Here is a 25,027-nt window from a genome sequence, read left to right as displayed (position 1 = left end):
CATATTTGAAACATTGAGAGCAATGAAGGTAGCATAATAGCCCTGTCTAGAATCTGCAGGCGTGTGCCATAAAATTCAGTGCCAAAGAACGGAAGCCAATCTGTTTTGTGCTTGATTTCAAAATGGCCTATGCATGTGATCAATGAGTTTCTTGTGATTATTTTTGAGGTTGTTGAGGTTTTAAGCTTCATGGGGTTTTTTGCAGGTTATTTTCAACTTTCTCAGAACAGTGTGTACATACTGTGTAGTATAAGACATCAAAGCACAGTGTAATCCGAGGCTGAGGCAAAAAGAACCTATTCACAACTAGCCGGGGTGGCATAGTGAGACATCCTATCTCAGAAATGAATTGTATATGACCAGTTGTAGTAAAATCATAATAAAAATGGATTTCAATATTAAAATCCACACATAAATAAGATACAGGAGCCCAACCATACTTCCTTACTAAACATGGTATTCAGCCTTACACCTTAGTTTTACTAGACATACCAAGTGCAGTAATCATTAACTTTGGTTTACTTATTAATGTGTTTGTCTTATTAATACTGTTCATCATTAATCTCTTACAGATGTGAAAAGGGTGTTATGTCTCTGGTGAATGTTAGGAACTGTATTCGCTTCTATCAAACTGCAGAGGAGTTAAATGCCAGCACACTGATGAACTACTGTGCCGAAATTATTGCAAGTCACTGGGTGAGTAAGAGGTTGAGTGGTGTGGAAGAGCCTTCGCGCTGCAGTGTGACCCCAGTGTGAGCCGAGCTCCCACAGCCACCCCTCTGACACCTGGTCTTGGTGGCGTGCAGTCTTGAAAAATAAGCAGTTGGGTTAGATGATCTGTGAGGCTTTTTTCAGTTCTGAGAGTGTGCTGAGGGTCTGGTGTAGAACAGGCAGAAGTGGCTCAGGTTCAGGAACAGGCGTCAAGAAGGAACACCTGCCTTCAGCATCAGCTGTGAGCCAGCATTCAGCTGACCGTGGAAGAGGTTTCTCCACTAGAAGAGGCCTTCTTAAATGTCAGCTGCTTTTCTTGGGTTTTTATCATAAATAACAGCTTTTACATTTCTTTGTTGCTGTTGTTGTGTGTGGGTGGGTGGGTACACATGTGCGCTTGTTGGGGTCAGAGAACAGTGAGGGATTACTCAGGTACTATCTACCATATTTTGAGACAGGGTCTTTCACTGGTCTAGAACTCACTAATCACTGGCTGGCCAGTGAGCCCTAGGGATTCTCCTGGCTCCTCCTAACCACAGGTTTTACACAAACTGAGCTTTTTTTTCCCCTGACATTAAATGAACAAACAAATAAAATAATCTGTTGTTTTATGAGCTAGCTTTTGTGATTGTTTTGTATAAAGTGTTATGGGAGGAACTTTAAAATTCTAAGAAAAAAATTCTAACAGAGCTGGCCTGTGTGTGCTTAGTGCTCGTGCACCTGTTACCCTGGCTACTTCAGAGGGTAACAGCAGGAGGAGGCTGAATCCACGGTCTGCCAGAGCTGCAAAGCAAGTTCAGGACCAGCCTGGAGAACTTGGAAAATTTTCAAAGGACTGGCATTGCAGCTGAGTGGCACAGTGCTTGCCTAGCATGCACAAGACCCTTAATTTAATCCCTAATACCACTAGAAAATTGGGGTTGTTTTTGCTGCTTTAAGATAAGGTCTCACACTATAGCTCAGACTGACCTGGAATTCACTCAGATTGGCCTCAAACTTATGACAAACCTCCTGCCTCAGGCTCTTAAGTGTTGGGATTAAAGGCATGTGCAGCAATCCCTGCTAACATAGAGAGGTAACCTTCTCATGCTGACAGGGCTGCAGTCTGGAGAACAACTGTTGTATTCGCTGAATTGTTTGTTGTAGTTCTGATTTGTTTTGAAATTTTTGTAGGCTTAGGGAAAGGACTCAGAGCTCATGGTCCCTGTTGAAGATCAGCACTGATGGTCAGCCGTCCAGTGTCTGGCGCCCAGCAGTGCTGTGACTGGTAGAGAGTGGGGGCAAGGCTATCTTGACTAGAGATCCTGACTCAGCCATTTTCTCACTGTCACACTGGTGGGAGCTCTCTAGCCTTTGTCGGCTTCACATATTTTGCTTGTAAAAGAAGCAAAGATTGAGTTAGTTAGAAAATGTTAAGTCCCTGACACATGCTAAGTGCTTAATAAATGGCAGTTGTTTTTAACACTTCATTGTTTTTAACCCCCAGGATGACTTACGAAAGGAGGACTTCAGTAGCTTGAGCGCTCAGCTGTTATACAAAATGATCAAATCCAAGACAGAGTACCCATTACATAAAGCAATCAAAGTGGAGAGAGAAGATGTGGTCTTCCTCTACCTGATTGAAATGGATTCCCAGGTATTGTAGAAGCATTTCCATTTTTTCCTGTCTGCCCAAATTTTAATGCTATTCATATTTCCTGCTTCTGTCATCACTGTCATTTTGTCATCACTGGACATTCTGTGAATATACTTCTAATATGTTTAGGATGCTTTTTTACATTTTCTGTTCTGCTTCTCAGAATGTGCCAGTCTTAATCCAATCCAAAGCCATATTCCTAGTTCCAGGCTGACACAATACTGCGTGACTTCAGGTCTCAATCGTTTTTATTTCCTTTTTTTTTTTTTTTTTAATATATTATATATACAGTATTCTGCCTACAGGCCAGAAGCGGGCATCAGATCTCATTATAGGTGTCTGTGAGCCACCATGTGGTTGCTGGGGATTGAACTCAGGACCTCTGGAAGAGCAATGCACGGTGCCCTTAACCTCTGAGCCATCTCTCCAGTCCCTACAAAGCTGTTTTTTATTGCTTACCAAGACAAGTTTCCATAAATTCAGTAGCCTAAACCAATGCACATTCTGGGCTAGTTGAGAGCACTTCTTGTTTTTGCAGAGGACAAAGGCTTTGTTCCCAACACTCACATGGCAGCTCACCACCATTTATAGCTCCATCTTCTGACCTCTGCAGGCATCAGGCACACTTGTGGCCCTCATATTGCATGCAGTCAAAGCACTCATAGACATAAGAGTACATTTTAAAGCAGAAATACACCAGTTTATTGTTTGATGCTGTTGCCTACTGGAGGTCTGAGCCAGAAGTCACAAGACAAAAATCAAGTTGTTGGTAGGCTGAAGTCTTTATGGAGCTGTGGGGAAGAATTCATTTTCTGCTCATAGAGTTATTGTCAGAATTCTCTAGTGGGCCAAAGCCTTTATTTTCCTGTGATCTGAGAATTATTCTCAGCTTTTAGATGTCCCCACAGTCCTTAGCTTCAAAGGAGCATTGCTTCCATCTCAGGCTCTTAAGTGTTGGGATTAAAGGCATGTGCAGCAATCCCTGCTAATATAGAGAGGTAACCTTCTCATGCTGACAGGGCTGCAGTCGTGGAGAACAACTTGACTCGGTGAATTGTTTGTTGTAGTTGTGATTTGTTTTGAAATTGCCATCTTTGTAGGCTTAGGGAAAGGACTCAGCAGTGACACATCAAGCCCTTATTTTAGCCGTTAATGACCTACTCCTCTACATTCCTGTTCACTTTTAAGGATGAATTTTGTTAGAGAGTGGGTCCCGGTAGGCTGGGTAGCCTGCACTTAGCCTTAATCACATCTGTAGAGGTACTTGTTGCCATGTATCTGACAGTCTTGCATTATCTGGTAATTAGGGCAAGAACAGCTTGGGGTGGGGTTGGAGGACATTATTCTGCATACCACACTGCCTTCAAAGGAATGTAGATTAAAGAATGCTTTATTGTGGGTGTTAGTGTGTAAGGAGACATTAAACTGCTAAAGAAGACTCTGTTAAGACTCCTTTCATGAAATCTTACCTTTGGGGGGGGGGGGGGGCGGGTTTCAAGACAGGGTTTTTCTGAGTAGCCTTGGCTTTCCTGGAACTCACCCTGTAGACCAGGCTGGCATCAAATTCAGAGATCGCCTTCCTCTGCTTCCTGAGTGCTGGGACTAAAGGCATGTGCCACCACTGCCCAGATTTATCTCTTTTCATAAAGTTTTTTCATAAAGTTTGTTGTCCGTTCCCCAACACGCACACACACATGCACACACACATACCCCAGTGCTGTATTTTTCCTGTGGTCCTTAATCACCTTCCATATTGTTGACATCTGATTTCTAATCACTAATGTTTGTGTGATACTGAAAGCAAGTGCTCTCAGGATGGAAGTCTGTGAATGAAGTTGAATTTGGACTGTAAGCAATGCCATAGCACTAGAACTGGCACTTGTGTTAGAGGTGTGACACATGCCTTATGGGAGGAGACCAGTCTGGTCCACATATTGAGACCTGTCTCAAAGTTAGGGCAGGGGCTGTCGATTGGGAGAAATCAAAGAAGGTTGTATTTTCTACTGTCTGAGTGCTGATTTCCAAACTTCTCTGTGCAGCTCCCCGGGAAGCTGAATGAAATGGATCATAATGGAGATCTTGCATTAGATCTGGCTCTTTCACGGAGACTAGAGAGTATTGCCAGCACTCTGGTTAGTCATAAAGCTGATGTGGACATGGTAGACAAGAGTGGCTGGAGCTTGTTACATAAAGGGATCCAGAGAGGTAAGGAGAAATGAGTTTTATGTTTTTCTCTGTATGCAGTATACTTTTTATATTTATAGTTTTGAAGTTCAGTTCTAGGAATTCCCCCAAAAGGTCTTGAGTTTATATGCTAGGCCTGCATGGCTTAGAACTTCTGGTTGTTGGGTCAGAGGGACTAAACGCTGTTGGCCTTGTCAGTTTGTCTGTCCATAGTGCCACCAGGAACTAAGGAAGAGAGGCTAGACAGATGTCCTTTAAAATGTACCTTGGAGCCAGCATGGTTTCTATGAGGTCAAAGCCAGTGTGGTCTATACATTGAGTTCCAGGACGAATAGGACTACATAAAGAGACCCTGTCTCAACATCAACAACACAAATATAACCAAAACCGAAAAAAAAACAAAAACAAAAAAACCCACCCTGTGGGGAGTTAGTAGTTTGGGAATACCTGCTGCTCTTGCAGAGGACTTGATTCCCAGTAAGCGGATTCATAACTTCTTGTAACTCAAGCTCCAGAGGTTCTGATACTCTCTTCTGGTTCTATAGGCACGTATATGACATTTACCCAAACAGACACTTACACATCAAGTTTAAAAAACACTTTTTTAAAATTTGTTTTAAAAAAAAACTTGTACCTTTAACTTGGGAGCAACATATGTGTACTTGCTTTCTTTTACCGGAAGATTTAACATTCTTAAGACAGTATTAAGTTCTCGCGATAGATAAAGTAGCCCCTGGCAGACAGAGCAATGCTGGAGGCGCCAGTTGCCACACTTGATCTCAAATGATGTTGTAGAGACATAATAACGAAAAAGCACGGTACTGGCCCAAGAGCAGGCAGGAGACTGATGAAATTTAAAACAAAACTGAGGACCCACCAGGTGGTGACGGTGGTGCACACCTGTAATCCCAGCACTCTGCAGGCAGAGGCAGGTGGATCTCTGAGTTCAGGCCTAGCCAGGGCTACACAGAGAAACCTTGTCTTGTAGAAACAAAACCAAAACAAAACAAAAAAAGAGGACCCAGAAATAAAGCCATATAGTGTGCCAATTTTGAGAACTCTGTCAAAACATAGTTTTTTGGAGTGGCTAGAGAGATGGCTCAGTGGTTTTAGAGCACTTCTTGGACTTGCCAACAGCCACATGGCTGCTCACAGCTGCCTGTACCTCCAGATTCAGAAAATCCACCAACTTCTTCTGGACTCCTTGGGCACAGACACACATGTGGCACACACTCACAGACACATATTTTTAAAATAATAAGAATTTAAAAGAATCCCTTGGAGAAAAAACAGCCCCTTTAACAAAGAATGAACCTACATCCACACCTCTCACCTTCACAAAAATCATTTCAAGATGGGTTAGTGACCTTTTTGCAAGACGTGAAACTTGGAAACTGCTAGAGTAGTGAGTCCAACCTGTGGGCATATTAGATGTCCTGTATGTCAGATATCCCTGTTATGATTTGTAACAGGAGCAGAATTGTAGTTATGAAGTAGTAACAAAATAATTTTATGTTTGGGGTCACCACAACATGAGGAGAAGGGTCACAGCATTAGAGAAGTTGAGAACCACTGGTCTAGAGGAAAGAGGTGTAGCTAAAATACCTCAAGATATAGGCAGAGGCAAGGATTCTCTGAAGAGTACTACAAGCAGCAAGGAAACAGTCTACAAAATCAAAATAGAGAAGCTTCTGGACAGCAAAGGAAGCAGTCACCAAATGGAAGACACACTGGGAGAATGCCTTTGTAGGCCACGTATCAGATGGATAATATTCAGAAGATGTAAAGAACTTCAAAAATTAAACTTTAAAAAATACATTCAGTCAATTAATGAGCTAAATTGTCAGGACTCAAAAAAGGATATACAAATGGTGAATAAAACTTCAAAGTGTTCTGCATCTTCACTCACCAGGAAAACAGACATTAAAACTGCTCTGAGAGTCTGTCTTATTCCAGTTTAGAATGATTGTCTTAAGGAAAATAAATGACAGGGCAGAGAGATAGGTCAGCAGGTAAAGGCGCTTGCTGCCAAGCCTGATGACCTGAGTTTGATTCCCAAGAGCCACATGGTAGAAGGAGAGAACTGACTCCAGAAAGTAAGTATCAAAAACATATACATCTTAAAAATCCTCACAGGTGTTAGTGAGGACATGGGGAAAGAGGAAATGTGTTTTCTTTTTTGTTTTAATTTTTGAGACAGAGTCTCTCTATCTACATAGAGTTGGCTGTGAACTCATAGAGGCCTGCCTTTTCCTCCCAAATTCTGGGATTATTGTCACTGATGGCAGTGTAAAACTTGGACAGCCACTGTGAAAATCCAGTGTGGAGATTTCTCAAAAACAATGAAAATAAAGCTACTGTATGGCACAGCTCTACCACTCTTGGTGTACAGGTGAAAGCCTCTAAGTTAGCATACCACGGAGGTATTTGCATATGTTTGTGGTTGCATTTTTCTTCATCGCCAGAACATGGATGCCCATCAACAGAGGACACTGCTGTTCTCTCAGCCGCAGTCTGCTCCATAGCATGATAGACTGTTTGAATGTTGGCGATGCTGCAGCTGTGGCTTTCCCCCCTTCTTGGGCGAAAGTTTTAAATGTCCTTTTGAACTATGTAGAGTGTTGAGCTTGTTTGCTAATAGTCAGGAGAGTTTTACTCATCTCGCTGAGTAGGGAACTCTTAGGACAAGTCAACTGTGGAAAACAGACACATTTTCCAAGTACGCACAGCACTTAGCTCTGGGTTTGTGCTCATTGGGGAAAGTTTCTCACATAGGGAATTGTTCTTTCTCACTCCGGTTAGTGTCTGAGGTGTTTATTTTGGAAACAGATTCACTTGTTCTTAAAAACCAATTAAGTTCCTTTCCTCTCTGGGAGCTGAATTCTTATGTTTTATGAAGAAACAATCTCTGGTGAGTTATTAAATATTTGGGTGATTGCTTAGCTACAGAAATTACCAAGTTAGTTTTGATGAGTGTTCTAGAGTGATTTAATCTTTCGTTCTGATTTTGTGAAATGTCTGGAAGTATGTGGATTACAGTCTGGATATAACAGACTTTAAAAGAGGCTTAACTGTGGACGGAGCACTGACTTTGGCTTGAATCCTGGCTCCTATGTTGCTTTGACAGTCACTTGTCCACACTGTCGTCTTTTCTTGTTTGTAACATGGGAAAGGGTCTTCCTGCTTTACCAGGCTGTTGGTTAGCACAGTGAGACAGTAGTGGGCTGTGCCCCGTATGAGACTGCCAGTTGACTGATAAAGTCAGCACAGCTGCTCTTACCTTGCCTGAGCAACGGAGTACCAAAGCCAGGCTACGTAGGGGTGGTTTTCTTTTCCTTGAGGGCCCAGTGAAACATTGGCTGGCCCACTCTGCTACCTGCAGTGGTCCTCCCGCCTGCCTCCTGTGCTCTGGCTTTTACGTGTGTGCCGTCACACCCTTCAGAGCAACTATTTGACTTTGCCTCCTTCAGCTTGCTGTTACTTGGTTAACTTTACCCAAATGATTGAGTGCTACCTTTAAGTTTGCCTAGTGACCTTGCTTTTAGTTCACTATGAGTGATGGAGGTTTGTTAACCTATGAATGAGGTGTAGGTATACTTTGTGTTGCACGTTTGAATCCATAAAACGTTAATTAGTCATCTTACCAAGCAAGTGTACCCACCAGTGAGAAGAATTGGGTGGTGTTAGGGTTGGTGAGGCCATAGGACACCCACGTGGAATGCGTTACCATCTCCCCGATCAGCCTGACCTAAGCAAGATGATGAGTCCTTTCACAACAATACAGCTTTTGCGCTTCTTAAAAAACTAATAACCCACATAGACCAGTAGATTTCCAACTCTCCCGGCCAATTATTTGTAGTAAATTATACAACAAGGACTATTAAATATAGTTTGTGTTAATTAAATGATGAAGGTTACTGGCTGTTCCCTGAACAAAGCTGTCATAAAACTGAAAAATGTTGTATGTGCATTTTAAAATTGTTTAACACTGGTTAGGAATATTTTTATATAGAAAAATTATTACACTAATGCCTCATTTTCCTGGCGTTGATAGTGAATGAGGACAGCAAGTGGCTGCAAGTTTTCAGTAGGGAGATAAGTGTTTTTCTGGTGCTGAGTCTTGAACTCAGGGCTTTAGGCACCCTGAACACTGCAAGCCACTCCCTCAACCTATTCAGATTGAAGTGTCTGGAATACTTTTTGTTTCCTTGTTGGTAAGAATTTATCCTAGGGCTAGGCTTCTAGTTCCTTCCTTGACCTGTTCTCTGCTTATTTACCCTCTGGAATGACTTCCCGTCACTGATTAGACCCAAAAATCAATTCATAGTGTATAATCACATATTGATGTGTGTGTTCATAGAATCCATAAGAGGATGTCAGATCCCTGGGCCTGGAGTTGCAGGCAGTTGTGAGTCACCATGTTAATGTTGGGATTTGAACTGGGGTCCTCTGAAAGAGCAGCCATTCAGCTACCTTTCACACCCAAGTCTGTTGTTGTTAGACAGTCACAACATCTTGAAGGAGGAGCCAGGGCAAATCATCACGTGTGATCAAAAGGTGGACAAAAGAGCTTTAGAATCAGAATAGAACTTTGTAGACTGTCATGGATTTCCCACAGCTAGCCAAGAGATGGCTTCAGACATCACCAGCTGTCCTATGTCTGCAGTTATCCACTGCTGCCTTATGAGGAAGTACTGGCCGCAGTAACTGGTTGTCGTCCTGACATTGTGTGTTCTGTTGTTTCTTTTCAAGGAGATCTCTTTGCTTCTACATTCCTCATTAAGAATGGGGCCCTTGTCAATGCTGCCACAATGGGGGCCCAAGAGACCCCGTTACATCTTGTAGCATTGTATAGTTCAAAGAAATACTCAGCAGATGTGATGTCTGAGATGGCGCAGATTGCAGAGGCCCTCCTGCAGGCTGGTGCCAACCCCAACATGCAGGATAGCAAGGGCAGGTAAGTGCACTAACTCCAGAAGAGGATTTTTATGATGGCACATAACTGACACAGGCAGTATTATTATTATTATTATTATTATTATTATTATTATTATTATTAAATCTGATGTTTATTTGTTGTACAAACAAGTGTCATGACTAGTAGTATTGCGGAAACCATTTGCACCCTGGCTAAATAAAATCTGAGTTTCTAGGCAATTTTTATCATTTTCATGTTGAAAGCAGCCAAGGTGCTCAGTTAGTCAGCATTTACAAGGACTTTCTTCACATTTTAAGGGTTATTTGGATAGTTTGAGGAGGAGCCACTACCTCGAGGCTACCTGTTTGATCTCTGTGAGGTCTAATGATTAGAAAATTCCTTAATTTAAACTCAGTTCTGTCTTAAAAATACCTTTCCTTTTAACACCTCGCTGTCTCCAGAGCTTGTTAGCGTCACGGCATAGCCCTTGTTAGATTTGGTAGTGTTTCTGGGTTTTACTTTATGTTTTACATCTTCACAAGCTTTTATTTACTAATCATTTTATGTGTATGGGTGTTCTGCTTGCATGTAGTGCCTGTGGAGGCTTGAGTGTGGAGGATTCCCGGAAACTGGTGCTTGTGAGCCATCATGTGGGTGCTGAGAATCAAACCTAGGTCCTCTGGAAGAGCTCTTAGCCACTGAGCTATCTCCAGTAAAATTTTCTTGTTTTTGCATCTTCCCAGAAGGATTGCTTGGGGTTTAGAATTGTGGGAGGAGGTGCCTGTCTTTGAGGCAGAGTGTGGGGGGCTCTGAAGTGCAGCTCAGCTCCTTACCCCACCAGCCGTGGCCAGGCCACAGGTGCCACCATCAGGTCACTTCAGCATTTTGAGAACCTACCCAGGAAGTAAGATTTATGTGAGGTTGGCTGTGTTTGTTCCCTCCAGCTGTAGTAATCTTGGGCAGTCTGTCCATCTGCAGTGGAGGCCAGGCTTCAAGTCCTATGCACTAGTGGCAACCTTCCCTCCAGGCACTTGAGAACTAAGTAAACAGTTGGTGAACAACAAGTTCAACTTGACCCAGTTCTGTATTGTTGCTGCTGTGTGCTCCAGTGTTAACAGAAAATTACAGTGAAGAGCAAAGTTTCTTTTCAGATTGGCAGAGGATAGGCGAGAGAAAGTGTGATAAAAGCCCCTGTTTGCCACAGTCCTCCAGGAAGAGTTAGAACAGGAGTAGAGAGCATAGGCCGTCGAAGCTAATCCAGTTTCATATTTTGATTCTTGTCTATCATTTTGGAAAACAAAGTGATGGAATTGGTTGTAGATGTGATTCTACTGAGAATTGTAGTCTGTGCCAGCTCTGAGTGTCTGTCTGTCCGGAATTGACACCTCTTTCATTTTACTGTTTTACCCTCAGGACCCCCTTACACCTGTCCATCCTGGCCAGGAACGAATATGTGTTCAGTCAGCTGCTGCAGTGTAAACAGTACGTAGGGCGGCCTGGAGAAATGAAAAGCGGTTGTGAGGGTGGGATTGTGAGTGAAAAATCTTTCCTTATTAAAAAAAAAAAAAAAAAAAAAAAACAACTTTTGTTCATTTCTTTGTTTAAGATGAGGTCTTTTTATATAAATGGTCCAGGCAGGCCTGGAATTCAAAGTCCTTCTGCTTCAGTCCCCCAAGTGCTGAGGTTACTGGCTGTCATGCCTACTCTGAAGTTGTCTCTTAAGATGCCTTTTACGGTTACAGACTTTAAGTGAAGTAACAGTTTGTCCTTTAGAAAGTGCGGGGAGGGAAGCTATTGGCAGCACAGAGCAGCTGGCAGTTGTACCTGTCATTCACACTGCTGCTTTATTTCAGATTAGATTTAGAGCTGAAAGACCACGAGGGCAGCACCGCGCTGTGGCTCGCCATCCAGTACATCACTGTGTCCTCAGACCAGTCTGTGAACCCCTTTGAAGACCTGCCTGTGGAAAATGGGACATCATTTGATGAAAACAGCTTTGCAGCCAGACTCATTCAACGTGGCAGCAACACTGATGCTCCTGATGCAATGACAGGTAAAACACGTGAGTCCCAAGGAGTGAGGCCAGGGTCTGGGGCTCTGGGAGACCGTACAGCATGGAGTTTCTTTTTTCTTTTTGAAAAATAAATATATTTTATTTGTTATTATTACATGGAATTATAGCTATGTTTGTCTGAATCACCAAAACAATCATTTTATCATCTATAAGTATTCCATGACATATTTCAAAAATGTACAATAACATTTATTAAATAAGATAAACGTGGTCATTTATTGACACAAAAAAGTAAAATTTTGGAAATAACAATTAATTAAAGTACATGAGCAAATCTAATCACCCCCAAAACTCTACATCTTTATGTATCACTTTCCAATGCTGTGGAATGTATCTCCACTAAGGTGTTTTGACAGTATAGAAATCAGCTGCGGTTTTTACTTTTTAAAAAGGAAAGGGATCTCTGGATTGTAAAATTTCTGAAACATTAGGAAAACTGTACAGCATTGAGTTTCTTAACCGTGTTTTGGTTGTGAATGCAGTGCTGGCCTCAGACTTGCAAGACAAGTTAGCCTTGAGCGTGTGACCCTCCTACCTTAGCGTGAGTACCGGGGTTACAGGCCTGTGCCCCCTGGAAATGTTGTAATAAAATTACAGAAAAGGAACGGCTTACTATTATGAGAATTATCTCTTTTGAATTTAATTTTAAGCTCAGTAGCTCAGTAAAATCCTAAATTGTGACTTTTTCTTTTTAAACCTGTGTTCCAAGTGATTTAAGCAGACATCAATTTAAGTCTTGTTAGCTAAAACATACCTGTTAAATGAAGGCAGCAGTTCTTAGGCTCTGTGGGCCCACCGCTTCTTCTACTCTCGTAGAACTTACATGTCAAATAGTTGTTGTTTCCGTAGTTATACCTTAGTGTTTTCTACAGTTGGAAAATAATAATGAGAACTTTTATTTTTGGTTTTGAAAAAGTGTCTGTTTGGTACATGTAGCTCAAGCTGGACCTGAACTAGACATTCTCCTGCCTCAGCCTCCCAAGTAGTTAGATTACAGGCACAGTCTGCCATACCCAGCTTATAAAGCCAAGGAACTTTTGTTTTTAATTTTTTTAGATTTATTTTATGTGTATAAGTGTTTGCCTTAATGTATCTTTGCCACATGCTTGCCTTGGAAGAGGTCAGAAGAAGCTGGTGCTGGGCACCCGGGCACTCTGGAAGAACAGCGGGTGCTCCTAACTTCTGAGCATCTCTCCAGCTCCAGAGCTGAGACACTCCTAAGAGCTGGATTAGTCACTCAGAGTGTAAAGATGCCTATAATGAAAATAACTTGAGATACAAGTTATCAGAAGAACAGAAGGTTTCTTGTTCAGTCTCCTCAGGGGAGACACATTTCATATAAAAATCACAACCAATTTGTGCTTTGAATGAATTGTTCCTGTATACATTGTTCTAGAACACAATGCCTTAGTCGTTGGAGTCTTGGATCACTGTGTTAGTCTCCAGTGTTTCAAATTTCAGAACTTCACTTACTGATAGCACTGCTGATCTCATCAGAAGTCTTTTCCTGTAAAGAAATTATCAAACTTGGGGTTTCAGAGTTTTCCAAGATTTAAATTTTTATGTTAAAGCTTACTTTATATCATTACGTAAAAAATATCAATTATTTTTTAAAATTGTTTTTCTTAAAGAGACAGGCTCATTTTGCTCATTTTTAGGAGAATGAGGACCAGATATTCAAGTTTAAATAATAATAGTGTATTGGAAGTCATTCTGAGTAAAAACCCTGTTTCATGACACTTTGCTGAGATTTTTCCTGCGCCGTAACACAAGCGTGCCCCCCCTCCCCCTGCAAACAGTGTGTTCTGCAGAGTAGCAGCAGCTCTGTCTGTACTTCTCATGTGGCACCTGGGCTCTTTCAGACACGGTGCTCAGTGCTGAGAGTCTACAAAATTGAATACCATGGTAAGGGAAGGTTGTTTTTGGTTTTTCAGTCGAGTCCCTTTCTTCAGTTTGTTTTAGTAGCAGAAGTGTAGATCTCTTGCCTGTGAAAATGAAGGCAGAGCCTGCACCCCCGGGCGTACAGCGGCACTGTAGTGCTGCTGTGACCTCTTAGCCACTCGAGCTCCTCCTACCACTGACCTTGCAGCATCAGTGCCAGTGTCAGCACAGCGCAGGGAGAAGTAAGGATTGTGTGAAAATGTGCCTATGAATGCCCCACAAGACTCCCAGGAACCTTCAGGAATGCACACCCCGCACCTGGGAAGCCCAGTGTTCATATATTTCCCTAATCTGGGTAAAGGAAAAATGGTAGTGTTTTCTCTCTCTCTCTCTCTCTCTCTCTTTTTTTTTTTTTTTTTTTTTTAGTCAGGGGTTTTATATATATTAAGCAAAACTTTTGATAAAGTTAAAGAGCCTAGTGGTATAGTTCAGAGCGCATGCCTGTGGCCTTGAGTTTAGATTTAACTCACAATATTTTAAAAAAAAGAAGGAAAGAAAAGTAGGTAAATGAAATTATCACTGCCTTCCAGCTCCTAGTCATCCTACCACAGGTTAAGATCACTGCAAGTGAAAGGCCAGCCTGATTTACACAGTGAGTACTAGTCAGCCAGGACAACATAGCAAGACATTGCAGAAAGAAAGAAAGAGAAGGGAGGGAAGAGACAATAATGAGACAGTACTTTATACTAGATTTATTTTGGTTTTGAGGGAGGTTCTAATGTAGCTAGACTACTCTCAAATTTGGTATTTTCACCAAATATTCAGCAAAAATATTCCTGAGCTAACCTGACGATAACCTTAACTATTTAATTCTTATCATTTTTAGAATTATTTATTTTATTTTATTAATGTGAGTGTTTTGCTCACATGTATTTATGTGCATCAAATGTGTTCCTAGTGTCCATGGAGGCCAGAAGAGGGTGTAGGATCCCCTGGAAGTGGAGTTACCAACAGTGCTAGCCATCATACACCACCATTTCTAGATTCACGATGGTATCTCAGGTGTTTAGTCTCTGCTCTTAGCTCTCTGAGCAGAACTTACTGCCTTTAGCTTTCATTACTACTGTGGAGGTTTCTTTCCCTTTCTTTCTTTCTTTGAGACAGTGTCTGGGTCTGTGCTTGCTGCTGTGGCGCCACCAGATAGGGCTAGAAGAACTGAGCCAGGTCATCTGCAGGAGGGTGCAGTGCTCTCAACTCCACACCTCCCGCCCTCCTTAGAATCCTTACCTCCCAGCAGCTGAGATGCTGGGCATGTCTGTGCCCAGCAGAAGTTGAGTTTAGAACAACTATAAACTATAGATGAAGCCACTTTCTGTGAAGGGAAAATAGGAAACCATGTATTTTGTCCATTTCCTTCTTCAGATTGAAGGTGCATGCGTGAACATGCGTGTGCATACAGTTGAGTATTTGGAAGTCAGGTAATAGCTTTTGGGATTTGGTTCTCAAGGCAGGGTCTCTTTCTGCTTATTCCAGCGCAGCTAGCCCTAGAGTTTCCATTCCTCCTTTCTCCTTTCTGGCTGCAGAGATGCTGGAATTACAGATGCATCTAGTGCTCGGTATGTAGTTGTGGGGATGCCCGAGGCTGGTGGCACACAGCTTTAACCCTAGCACTGAGAGGCGAAGGCTGTCAGTCTCTGTACATACCAAGTTCTAGGTCATCCAGGACTACAATACTAAAGCCATATTTTAGGAACAATTAAAGTTGAAAACACAGCTCTGGAAATGGATGCGGGTTATTAGGTTAAACAGCAAGCATTTTCCTGGCTGAGCTCTCTCCTTGCACTGCTTTATCCTATTTTTTTATTTTCATTTTTTTATTTTTTTTTAATTTACCTTTATTTTATGAGCATTGGTGTTTTGCCTGCGTATATGTCTACGTGAGTGTTGAGGTCTTGAGGTTACAGACAGTTGTGAGCTGCCATGTGGATGCTGGAGTTTGAACCAGGTCCTCTGGAAGAGCAAACAGAGCCCTTATCCATCTCTCCAGCCCCTTACTTTTCAGTTTTAATATTTATTTTATTTGAATTTTAAGCAACACAGCTTCAGAACATGAGAGTGTTTTTTTCAAAGATCTATTTTTAGTTTTAATTACGAGTGCCTGTGTGTCTGTATGTGGGTATGTTCACATCTGTGCAGGTGCTTGCTGAGGCCAGAAGAGAGCGTCAGATCCTGTGGGGTGTGGGTTACAGGCAGTTGTGAGCCACTAGACTAAACTCAGGTCCCTGTAAGAGCAGTGCATGCTCTTAACCACTGAGCCATCTCTCCAGCACCCAAAATATGAGATTTCATGCTGTGTTTAGAAATGGAGTTAGGAGTACTGATCTGGAGCCAAAAACCATTTGGAGAAGATTTAATTTTCCTAAGGTTTTTATTCAGAAAATAGTTACAGTATGAAGCAAAAATATTCCTGAGCTAACATCAAGCTTATTGAAGGCCCTAGGGATAGAACTGAGGCATCTGGTGGGCATTTCCTAACATAGCTAGAGCTCATGAGGCCTGGGCATTGCTGCTTGCACCCTGTCTTCCCCAGAAAATTTGGAAGCATCTCTAGACTTTTTTTTTTTTTTTAGAATTTATTTTATGTGTTATGAATGTTTTGCCCGTATGTATGTCAGTGTGCATGTCTGGTGCCCATGGAGACCAGAAGAGAACATTGGGTCCCCTGGAACTGGAGTTGTTGACAGTTGTGAGCTGCCGTGTCAGTGCTGTGAATCAAACTTGGGTCCCCTCGAAGGACCCAGTGCTAGAAGAACAGCCAGTGATTTGACCACTGAGCCCCTAGACGTTTTTGAGTATCAGAAATTGAGAGGCCCTCTGGCATCTGGTGGGTAGGAACCAGGGATAGTGCCAGATATTATACAACTTATAGAACAGGCCCCTATGGCAAAGGAAATGCCATAGAAAATGTCAGCAGCCCTGCTGGGGGTGGAATGGGGGTACTTTACCCTTACCAAGCCCCACAAGGAGGTACAGCTTACTGTCAGGAAGACCGATGAAACAATACTACTGTCTGGTGTGGGCTGGACAGTAGGTAGTGAGGAAGGACGCAGTGTGGTATGGTAGAACTTAAGCTCATTTTCCTGTGAACGGAAGAATGAACATGGCTTCTTTCTTGTAGGAAATTGTTTACTACAGCGGGCAGCTGGGGCAGGGAATGAGGCTGCCGCTCTCTTCCTAGCAACTAGTGGTGCCCACGCCAACCACAGGAACAAATGGGTAAGTTGGAAAAGGAAGCTGGGTTATTTGTGGTCTGTGGAAAAAATGGCAATCCTGAGTGTACAGGAAAAATGAAATAGTCTTTTTTTTTTTTTTTCATTTTTGTAAATTTACATTTATATGACCAGTATAAAGGGAACTGATTGATTGGTTGATTGATTTGGTCAGCACCCATTGTCTTTGTTGTATAACCGTGTCCTGAACTAGAGCTTGTAGACTCTGTAATGTAATAGAAATTAGCAAATAAGAATGTAAGCAAGTTCTGTACTAGCTTCTTGATTCTTTTGGGTTTGAGACAGTTTTATAAGCCAAGCTGGCCTTAACTTGTTCTCTAGAGGCTGGCCTCAAACTTGTGATCTCCTGTCTTAGCCTCTGCAGTGCTAGGATTACAGGCATGTGCTATTCTGTCTCGCTCTTGATTCTTCAGGTCTCCTGTGGGAGTGTTGACCCAATCATGGTCTCCTCTGGCTGAAGTTTTTTCTTTAGAGTTCAGTTTCTGTGGGCAGTCATGGTCTGAGATAGTAAATGGAATATTACAAAAATAAGCCATAAATTTTAGGTTGTCTGCCAGAGTACCATCATGAAATCTCCCATGATCTTAGTTTGTGATCACCCCTTTGTCCAGTGTATAGACACACCGTGGTGCACATGCTGCCTGCCAGCCAGTCTCTTAGCTCTTTCTTATACGATGGTCGGACTCAGTGTTGGTGCTTATTTTCATTGAAACAGGTCCTGTATCCTCTCAGCTACCTTCACTCACCATAGACAGCACATCCTCACAATAGGGGAATAGAGAGCAGAGGCTACTTTGAGCGGTCACATGTAGAGTACGCAATTATAATTGTTTTATTGTTGCTAGTCTCCTGGGCCTAAATGATAAGCTAAATGTCGTAGACATAGGGTTTGGTACTCCCCATAGTTTAAGGAATCTCTGGAAGTGTCAGAGATTCTATATCCTGTAATAAGGCAGCCATGTTAGGCCCAGCAGTAGGGCTTTGGGGTCAGACAATACTGAGTTTATTAGCTTTCCCACTTCCTGCATGTAGTCTTAGACAGTGTTCTTCACTTTGTGAGCTTCAGTTTCAACAGCAATAAAATGGAATTAATCTTGATGTCATAGGGAATGGGTAAGATGAAAAGAAATCATGGCTCACTGGTCAAAAGCACCACCTGCTCTTCCAGAAAACCTGAGGTTAGTTTCCAGCCCCATGTTGGACAGGCTCCCAACTGTCTGTGACTCCAGCTCTGGGGCATTTGACACTAGCTTCTGCAGGTGCCTGTACTCCATTGCATACACCCACACACAGTCTACACAGTTAAATACAAAGTAAGTCTTTTTTTTTTTTTTTTTTAAGAAATGAGGCATTTAAATGTGTGTTAGCATACTGTCTGGAACATTAGATACTAAATTATCAGTTTTTGTTTACTTCCCCCAGTGGGCCGCTTTTTTCCTTTGGCTTTCCCATTTTCAGAAAGAGGGGATGTGTTTATCTTTAAGGTCACTTATTACCTGTGCTTAGAGCTTTAAGAATATCAATCCTAGCTGGCAGTGGTGGCGCATCCCAGCACTTAGGAAACAGAGGCAGGCAGATCTCTGTGAGTTTGAGGCCAGCCTGGCCTATAGCCACAGCTACACAAAGAAACTGTCTCAAAAAAAAAAAAAAAAAAAAAAAGGAGGAGAGCAGGGGCAGTCACTGGCATGAACTCAGTTGCCTGCTCTCTCATCAACTCCCTCTAATGAGGTGTCCTTACCAGGCCACAGAGAAAGAGGATCCAGACAGTCCTGATGAGACCTGATAGGCTAGGGTCAGATAGTAGGGTAGGAGGACCTCCTCTATCAGTGAACTAGGGGCAGGGCAAAGGAGGGGTGTGACTGGAAGGAGATGAGGGAGGGGGCTACAGCCAGGATACAAAGTGAATAAATTGTAAATAATAATAATTATTAGGGGGAAAAAAAAAGTTAAAGAGAAGTAGCTGGAAGTCAGTTACTACTGCTTGCTGCATAAGTAGGAAAAAATGTGAGAACAAAGTAAAGGGATAACCAAGGTGGTCATGGGAGAGAAGAGACAGAAAGATGCTGAGGAAGACACTGAAGAAATTAAAGGTTGATGGTGCTGAGGGAGGGAGTCAGTCATGAGGTAGCTGGTGACCGGAGGAACCCCAGGCTGTGGCTGGCAGTGAGCCCGAGTTTTGGTACTTCTGCTGCCTCTCACCTTTTGTGACAGGAGCTCCTAATTGTCTTATAAGTTGATGTGGGTTTCCATTTCATTCAGGGAGAAACTCCTTTGCATACAGCTTGTCGGCATGGCCTGGCCAACCTCACAGCAGAGCTCCTGCAGCAAGGTGCCAACCCAAACCTGCAGACAGAGGAGGCGCTGCCTTTGTCCAAAGAGACTTCGAGCCTGACGGGTTCTGCAGATGGTGTCTACCTGCAGACACCATTGCACATGGCAATTGCCTATAACCATCCAGATGTGGTTTCTGTCATCCTGGAGCAGAAAGGTAGGTGGTTAGGTCTGTCCACATTGTGAGCTGTGCACAGAGTTATTTGGGCAGTTGATTTCAGAGGCTGTTGCTTCCATTCATGACTACTATTCACTTATTTATTTATTTATTTATTTATTTATTCATTTATTTACGTGATTTTTTAAAAATTTTTTTACTATTAATTACACTTTATTCATTTTGTTCATGACTACTTTTGTAGTTACTTACATTGTAGTCTCAGTAGTGGAGTCGGCTTTGATTGTGTGGGGAATGTTTCAAGTTTTACAAAAATAAATTTATCTTAACATTTTACCCCCAGATAACAGACTTTTGGCCTTTTACTCCTCTGTTTGTTCCCTTTGAAAAGCAATTATATTCTGGTTCTGATTGACTAAGTCTTATGCTCTTGAATGCCGTCAGTGTGATCAGAGGAGCCAGGTGGGTGTCGCATGCCTATGACCCCATTATTCAGGAGTCAGAGACAGGAGGAGCTCCACAGATTGGAGGCCAGGGCTGCCAGTGAAGTGTGGTTCCCTTCTTACTGCTACCTCGCAGAATGGTGAAAGCAAATTTCTTTTTCCTTTAAAAATATTTAGCTAATGCTCTGCATGCCAACAACAACTTACAAATTATTCCGGACTTCAGCCTCAAGGATTCCCGAGACCAAACTGTGCTAGGCCTGGCATTATGGACTGGTAAGCTATGCCAAAGGCTGTCGCCTCTCAGATAGGTGTGTAGGTGGGTAGATGAGGGGGAAGGGGGAAGTGGCGGGGCTGATCATTTGCTGTAAAATAACTTTTTACCTGTTAACATCCCCTAAAAAATTGGTGCCTTTGAGAAGCTTAGAGGGTCAGTTTGTTGTCAGGGAAGTGGGAACAGTCGATCATGCATGAATTGGGGGTTGTTTATTTCCCAGGCATGCACACAATTGCTGCCCAGCTGCTGGGCTCCGGAGCGTCTATCAATGACACCGTGTCAGATGGACAGACATTGCTACACATGGCCATATGGCGGCAGGACAGCAAGAGTGCTCTCTTCCTCCTGGAGCACCAAGCTGATATAAACGTCAGGTGGGACGAAGTGTCATGCTTTGTTGTAACTCCAGGTCATATTTAGTTGAGATGTTTCAAAACCAGGAGGATAGTGAAAACGTCCTTGAGCAAGTTAGAGAAACTATTCCAAAATGAAAACTTTTAGAGGGGATAGGAACTGAGCATGGTAATATACACCTTTAATACCAGCACTCTAGAGGAAGAGGCAGGCAGATCCCTGTGAGTTCAAGGCCAGCCTGGTTTATACAGTAACACCATGTCCCTAAACACAAAATATAAAAAGAATCTGAATGCAGTCCTCAAGTGGAGAGCTTGCCTAATGTACTTGACCCTATGTCCAATCCCAAGACGTCAAAGGGGATGGTGTACAGAAGGGGGATGGTGATGTACTCAGCGGTAGAACACTTGCTGGATAGCTCTGATGCTCAGGTTCAATCCCTAATTCATGTCCTAGAACAGAAAGTGCAGACTGGGCTTATAATTGAGTGTGATCCATGGAAGTGTTCAGCCACAGTCAAACTGTACTCCGTCCTTATTGGCAATATCAGGGCCAGTGCACAAATTCACACAAATCTTGTTATAAAAAATCAAAAATCAATCTTGAATAGGGATTTCAGTTGTAACAAAGAACAGCCAATGACTAAGCTACGAGCTGGGTTAAAGGAGAAACAGGCTTTAATGTTTAACTTTATATATTTCTCTAGCACGTGTATTATGCACCCACACCTGCCACAGTGTTATAGAAGTTGGAGGGCTAAAATCTGTACACCCAAAGAAGATAAACAAGAAAGAGGACCCGGAGTAAGATGATCAATCCTCACTTAGAAAGACAAATGGGATGGACATGGGAAGTAGGAGAAAACAAGTAACAGGACAGGAGCCTACCGCAGAGGGCCTCTGAAAGACTCCACCTAGCAGCGTGTCAAAGCAGATGCTGAGACTCCTAACCAAACCTTTGGCAGAGTGTAGGGAATCATACGATAAAAGGGGGAGTTAATATGACCGGGAGAGGACAAAATATATCAGGGCACAGAGGTCCTCTAAGAGACTGTTTCTCCAACCAAGGACCATGTATGGATATAACCTAGAACCCCTGCTCGGATGTAGCCCATGGTAGCTCAGTATCCATGTGGGTTTCCCTAGTAAGGGGAACAAGAACTATTTTTGACATGAACTCAATTACTGGCTCCTTTACCTATTTCCCTCCCCCCCCCCCCCCCCGGGAGGAACAGTCTTGCTAGGCCACAGAGGAGGACATGGCAGCCAGTCCTGAAGATACCTGATAAGCTAGGGTCAGATAGAAGGGGAGGAGGACCTCCCCTAGCAGTGGACTTGGAAAGGGGCAGGAAAAAGATGAGGAAGGGAGGGAGGGTGGGATTGGGAGGGAAAAAGAGAGGTGCCTTTGGCTGGGATACAAAGTAAATAACCTGTGGTTAATATAAAAAAATAAAAATTAATTAAAAAAAGAAAGAAGTTGGAGGGCTTGTGGGAGTCGATGCTCTCTTTATACCTGAGGATCAAACTCAGGTGTCAGGCTTCATGACAAACCTGCTGAACCATCTTGCTTAACTTTTATCACTGTATATTCATTGGATCCTTTCTGGATTTCCGGTGTCAAATGACGCTGAGTTAAGGTGGGAAAACTACGTGGGTTTTATTGTTTTCCTTTTGAGACTGTCTAGTGTATCCCAGGCTCCCGACTCTCAGTAGTTGAGGATGACTTTAAATTTCTGATCCTGCTCCCTACTTCTCCCAAGTGCAGGCATGTGTGCTGGGGATCAAGCCCAGGGCTTCATGAATGCCAAATAAACACTCCTACAATCACGCTGTATCTCTAGCCCTGTTTGTTGCTTTTTGAGTACAATAGAGAGAAGTGAACTGTATTTTCTCTCTTTGTCTTGTTTTGTTTCTTTGAGACAGGGTTTCTCTGTGTAGCCCTGGCTGTCCTGGACTCACTTTGTAGACCAGGCTGGGCTCTAACTCACAGAGATCCAGCTGCCTCTGCCTCCCTAGCGCTGGGATTACAGGCGTGCCCCACCCACCACTACCTGGCTACTATATTTTCTTAATTGGCATGAAAGACAAATGCAAGTTTGCTTTTCTTGAGACTATTCTAGAGACTAAATGAAGTGAGTATAATGGCTCCAATGGCATCTAGGCTTTGGAAGATCTGGAAAGTGCTGTTTTCTTTGGCTTCCGTTATAAGCACTGGTTTTGATTGTGGTGGTTATGTCTTAGTAGGACTCGGGATGGGGAGACTGCCCTTCAGCTAGCCATCAAAAATCAGCTTCCACTAGTGGTTGATGCCATATGTACCAGAGGAGCTGACATGTCTGTGCCAGATGAAAAAGGAGACCCCCCACTGTGGCTTGCTTTGGCAAGGAATCTGGAGGATATTGCTTCCACTCTGGTGAGTCATGCTCTGCTTTCAGATGAGCATATTGTGTCAGATACAGATTTGGTGCCCGTGTAGCATCACAGAAGCAAGAGGTCAGCCAAGTTACAAATCAGGTCAAGGATAAACAGTGGAATGTCATGTTAAAAAGTCCAAGATGATGGGGCAGTAAGATGGGTTAAAAGCACTTGTTGTCGGGGCTGGAGAGATGGCTCAGAGGTTAAGAGCATGGCTGCTCTTCCAGAGGTCCGGAGTTCAATTCCCAGCACCCACACGGTAGCTCACAACCATCTATAATGAGATCTGGTGCCCTCTCCTGGTGTGCATGCACGCTTGCAAGCAGAATACTGTATAAATAATAAATAAATCTTTTTTTAAAAAAAAAAGAAAGAAAGAAAAAAGCATTAAAAAAAAAAAAAAAAAAAAGCACTTGTCACAGCGGACCCAGTTTTGACTTCCAGCACCCATATAACGGTTTACAGCCCTAACTCCAGTTAGGGAATCTGGTGTTCTCTGACTCCAGCAGGCACCAAGCATGTATAGGATAAACAGACATGTATGCAAGGAAAACACTCATGCATAAAAGTTAAATAAGTCCAAGTAAGTCTGAGGTTCAGCAAGGCGGGGGTGTGTTCAGCTTTAATCCCAGCCCTGGGTAGGTCAGGCTGTGAGTTCAGCGTCAGCCTAGTCTACACAGCAAGTTCCAGACTAGCCAGGAGTGGGACTCTCTGGGGTGGGAGGAGAGACACTGTGAGATCCACGTTGGTGCTGGCCAGCACTTCTGTCTGGGCTGTCTTTAGAAGACAACACAGGAGTGACACAGGAGTGCTAGAGTGGAGGGATCGCCTCAGGCATCTCCTGAGAGGGGCAGATTTGATGCTGTCACCACATTAGTAAATCCCCAAATCTTAGGTTTGTCTGTGTTGTGGACAAGACAGACCTAAAAGGTAGATGAACCTGGGGTTTCTCATTTATCACTCTGGGGGCCTGCAGTATGACACTGAGGCATTTTGCACCTGAGGTTTTTAATCAGCTGTTTTGGGATGTAACTTGATAATTACCAGAACATATTGCTGGGGGATTTTGGAGCACACAAACACAGTAGTCCACAGCTGTAGAACACACAGCCGTAGAGGCACTGATTTATACTTCTGAAAACCACACTCCTTGGACCAAGTTTAAGAATTTACACAGAGAAGATCATATTAATTTAAATTTTTAATATGTGTGGTGTTTTGCCTACATGTACACGATGTGCATTCCTGAAACTCATGCAGGCCAAAAAAGGGCATCAAATCCCTGGAGCTAGAGTTAATAGATGGCTCTGAGCCATAGCGTGGGGATGGGGAATCAAACCTGGGTCATCTAGAAGAGTAGCCAGTGCTTCTGATGAACCATCATCTCTCCAGCTCCCAAAGAGCAGATTTTAATCAGTGTGTATAAAACTAATGAATGAAGGATATAAAGTGAATAAAAAAATAAATTAGAAAAAAACCCTAATGAACAATAATTACTTATTGACCAAGCCTTATGTAATGTACATATTGCTTAAAGTTGAAAATAAACATTTTTTCTTTTGCTCGACAGTCTTTGTAAGGAAACTGTGTTTCTCTGCAGGTTAGACATGGCTGTGATGCTACATGTTGGGGCCCAGGACCCAGTGGGTGTCTTCAGACACTTCTGCATAGAGCCATTGATGAAAACAATGAGTCTACTGCCTGCTTTCTTATTCGCAGGTCTGAGAAGCCAAAGCATTTCTCTTTTCATTCAGCTTACTGCATACCACCTCTTTGGTAACTCACCTTAGTCTTGACATGCCTGGATCTGGCCTTGACTTTAATAATTATCAGGAGGGCGGTGGCCTTTAATCCTAGCAGAGGCAGGCAGATCTCTGTGAGTTTTAGACCCGCCTGGTCTACAGATCGGGTTCCAGGGCATCAAGGACTGTTACAAAGAAACCCTGTCTCAAAAAATAAAAAAATAGAAATTATCAGAGGATCACTATTCTGTCATGTCAAGTCAGCTAAAAAACAAGCTAGGTGGGGAACCAAGAATCACACAGGCCTGGATCAAAACCATCTGCTTTGGGGACTGCATTGACCCCTGTTAGCTTCAGAACAGCGCCCACTGTGACATCAGGAGGTTAGAGTAAAGGAGACCATATGGACTCATCTGGGCCCCACCATGACATGTGAACGGTATAAGAGGGGGATAAGGCAAGGTAATCTGGGAAACTTTGCAAATAATTGTTTTCAACATTTAAATATGTGCCTATTCCTATGGAGTCTGCAACAGTTCTGAGTCCCAGGTTGCCTAAAGACCAGTTACAAGAGAGGCTACGTCAGTGGCACCCAGGCTCTGGAGCTTGATGCCGGGGTCCAGGGCTTGCAGTGGTGACTCTGTTAGCATGGAT

At 42.9% G+C, this 25,027-nt stretch overlaps 1 protein-coding gene across 1 annotated transcript in view; it reads left to right on the top strand.

The window, feature by feature from the left end:
* Positions 1 to 25,027, top strand: part of Ankfy1 (ankyrin repeat and FYVE domain containing 1) — a 73,489-nt gene that overhangs the window by 34,128 nt on the left and 14,334 nt on the right. Inside the window, exons 5-16 of the mRNA XM_055597256.1 lie at positions 573 to 696; positions 2,198 to 2,347; positions 4,387 to 4,552; positions 9,284 to 9,488; positions 10,863 to 10,931; positions 11,303 to 11,502; positions 16,583 to 16,680; positions 18,954 to 19,182; positions 19,764 to 19,862; positions 20,084 to 20,237; positions 22,461 to 22,629; positions 24,232 to 24,350. Of these exons, the coding sequence (XP_055453231.1) occupies positions 573 to 696; positions 2,198 to 2,347; positions 4,387 to 4,552; positions 9,284 to 9,488; positions 10,863 to 10,931; positions 11,303 to 11,502; positions 16,583 to 16,680; positions 18,954 to 19,182; positions 19,764 to 19,862; positions 20,084 to 20,237; positions 22,461 to 22,629; positions 24,232 to 24,350 (1,782 nt within the window). The remainder of the gene's footprint in view (positions 1 to 572; positions 697 to 2,197; positions 2,348 to 4,386; positions 4,553 to 9,283; positions 9,489 to 10,862; positions 10,932 to 11,302; positions 11,503 to 16,582; positions 16,681 to 18,953; positions 19,183 to 19,763; positions 19,863 to 20,083; positions 20,238 to 22,460; positions 22,630 to 24,231; positions 24,351 to 25,027) is intronic.

Source organism: Psammomys obesus, unplaced genomic scaffold, assembly GCF_907164565.1.
Source record: "Psammomys obesus unplaced genomic scaffold, mPsaObe1.curated_primary_1811, whole genome shotgun sequence".
Classification (NCBI taxonomy): Eukaryota; Metazoa; Chordata; class Mammalia; order Rodentia; family Muridae; genus Psammomys; species Psammomys obesus.
The sequence above is the reverse complement of the archived record's forward strand: the minus strand, read 5'-3'. Positions and strand labels throughout refer to the sequence as shown.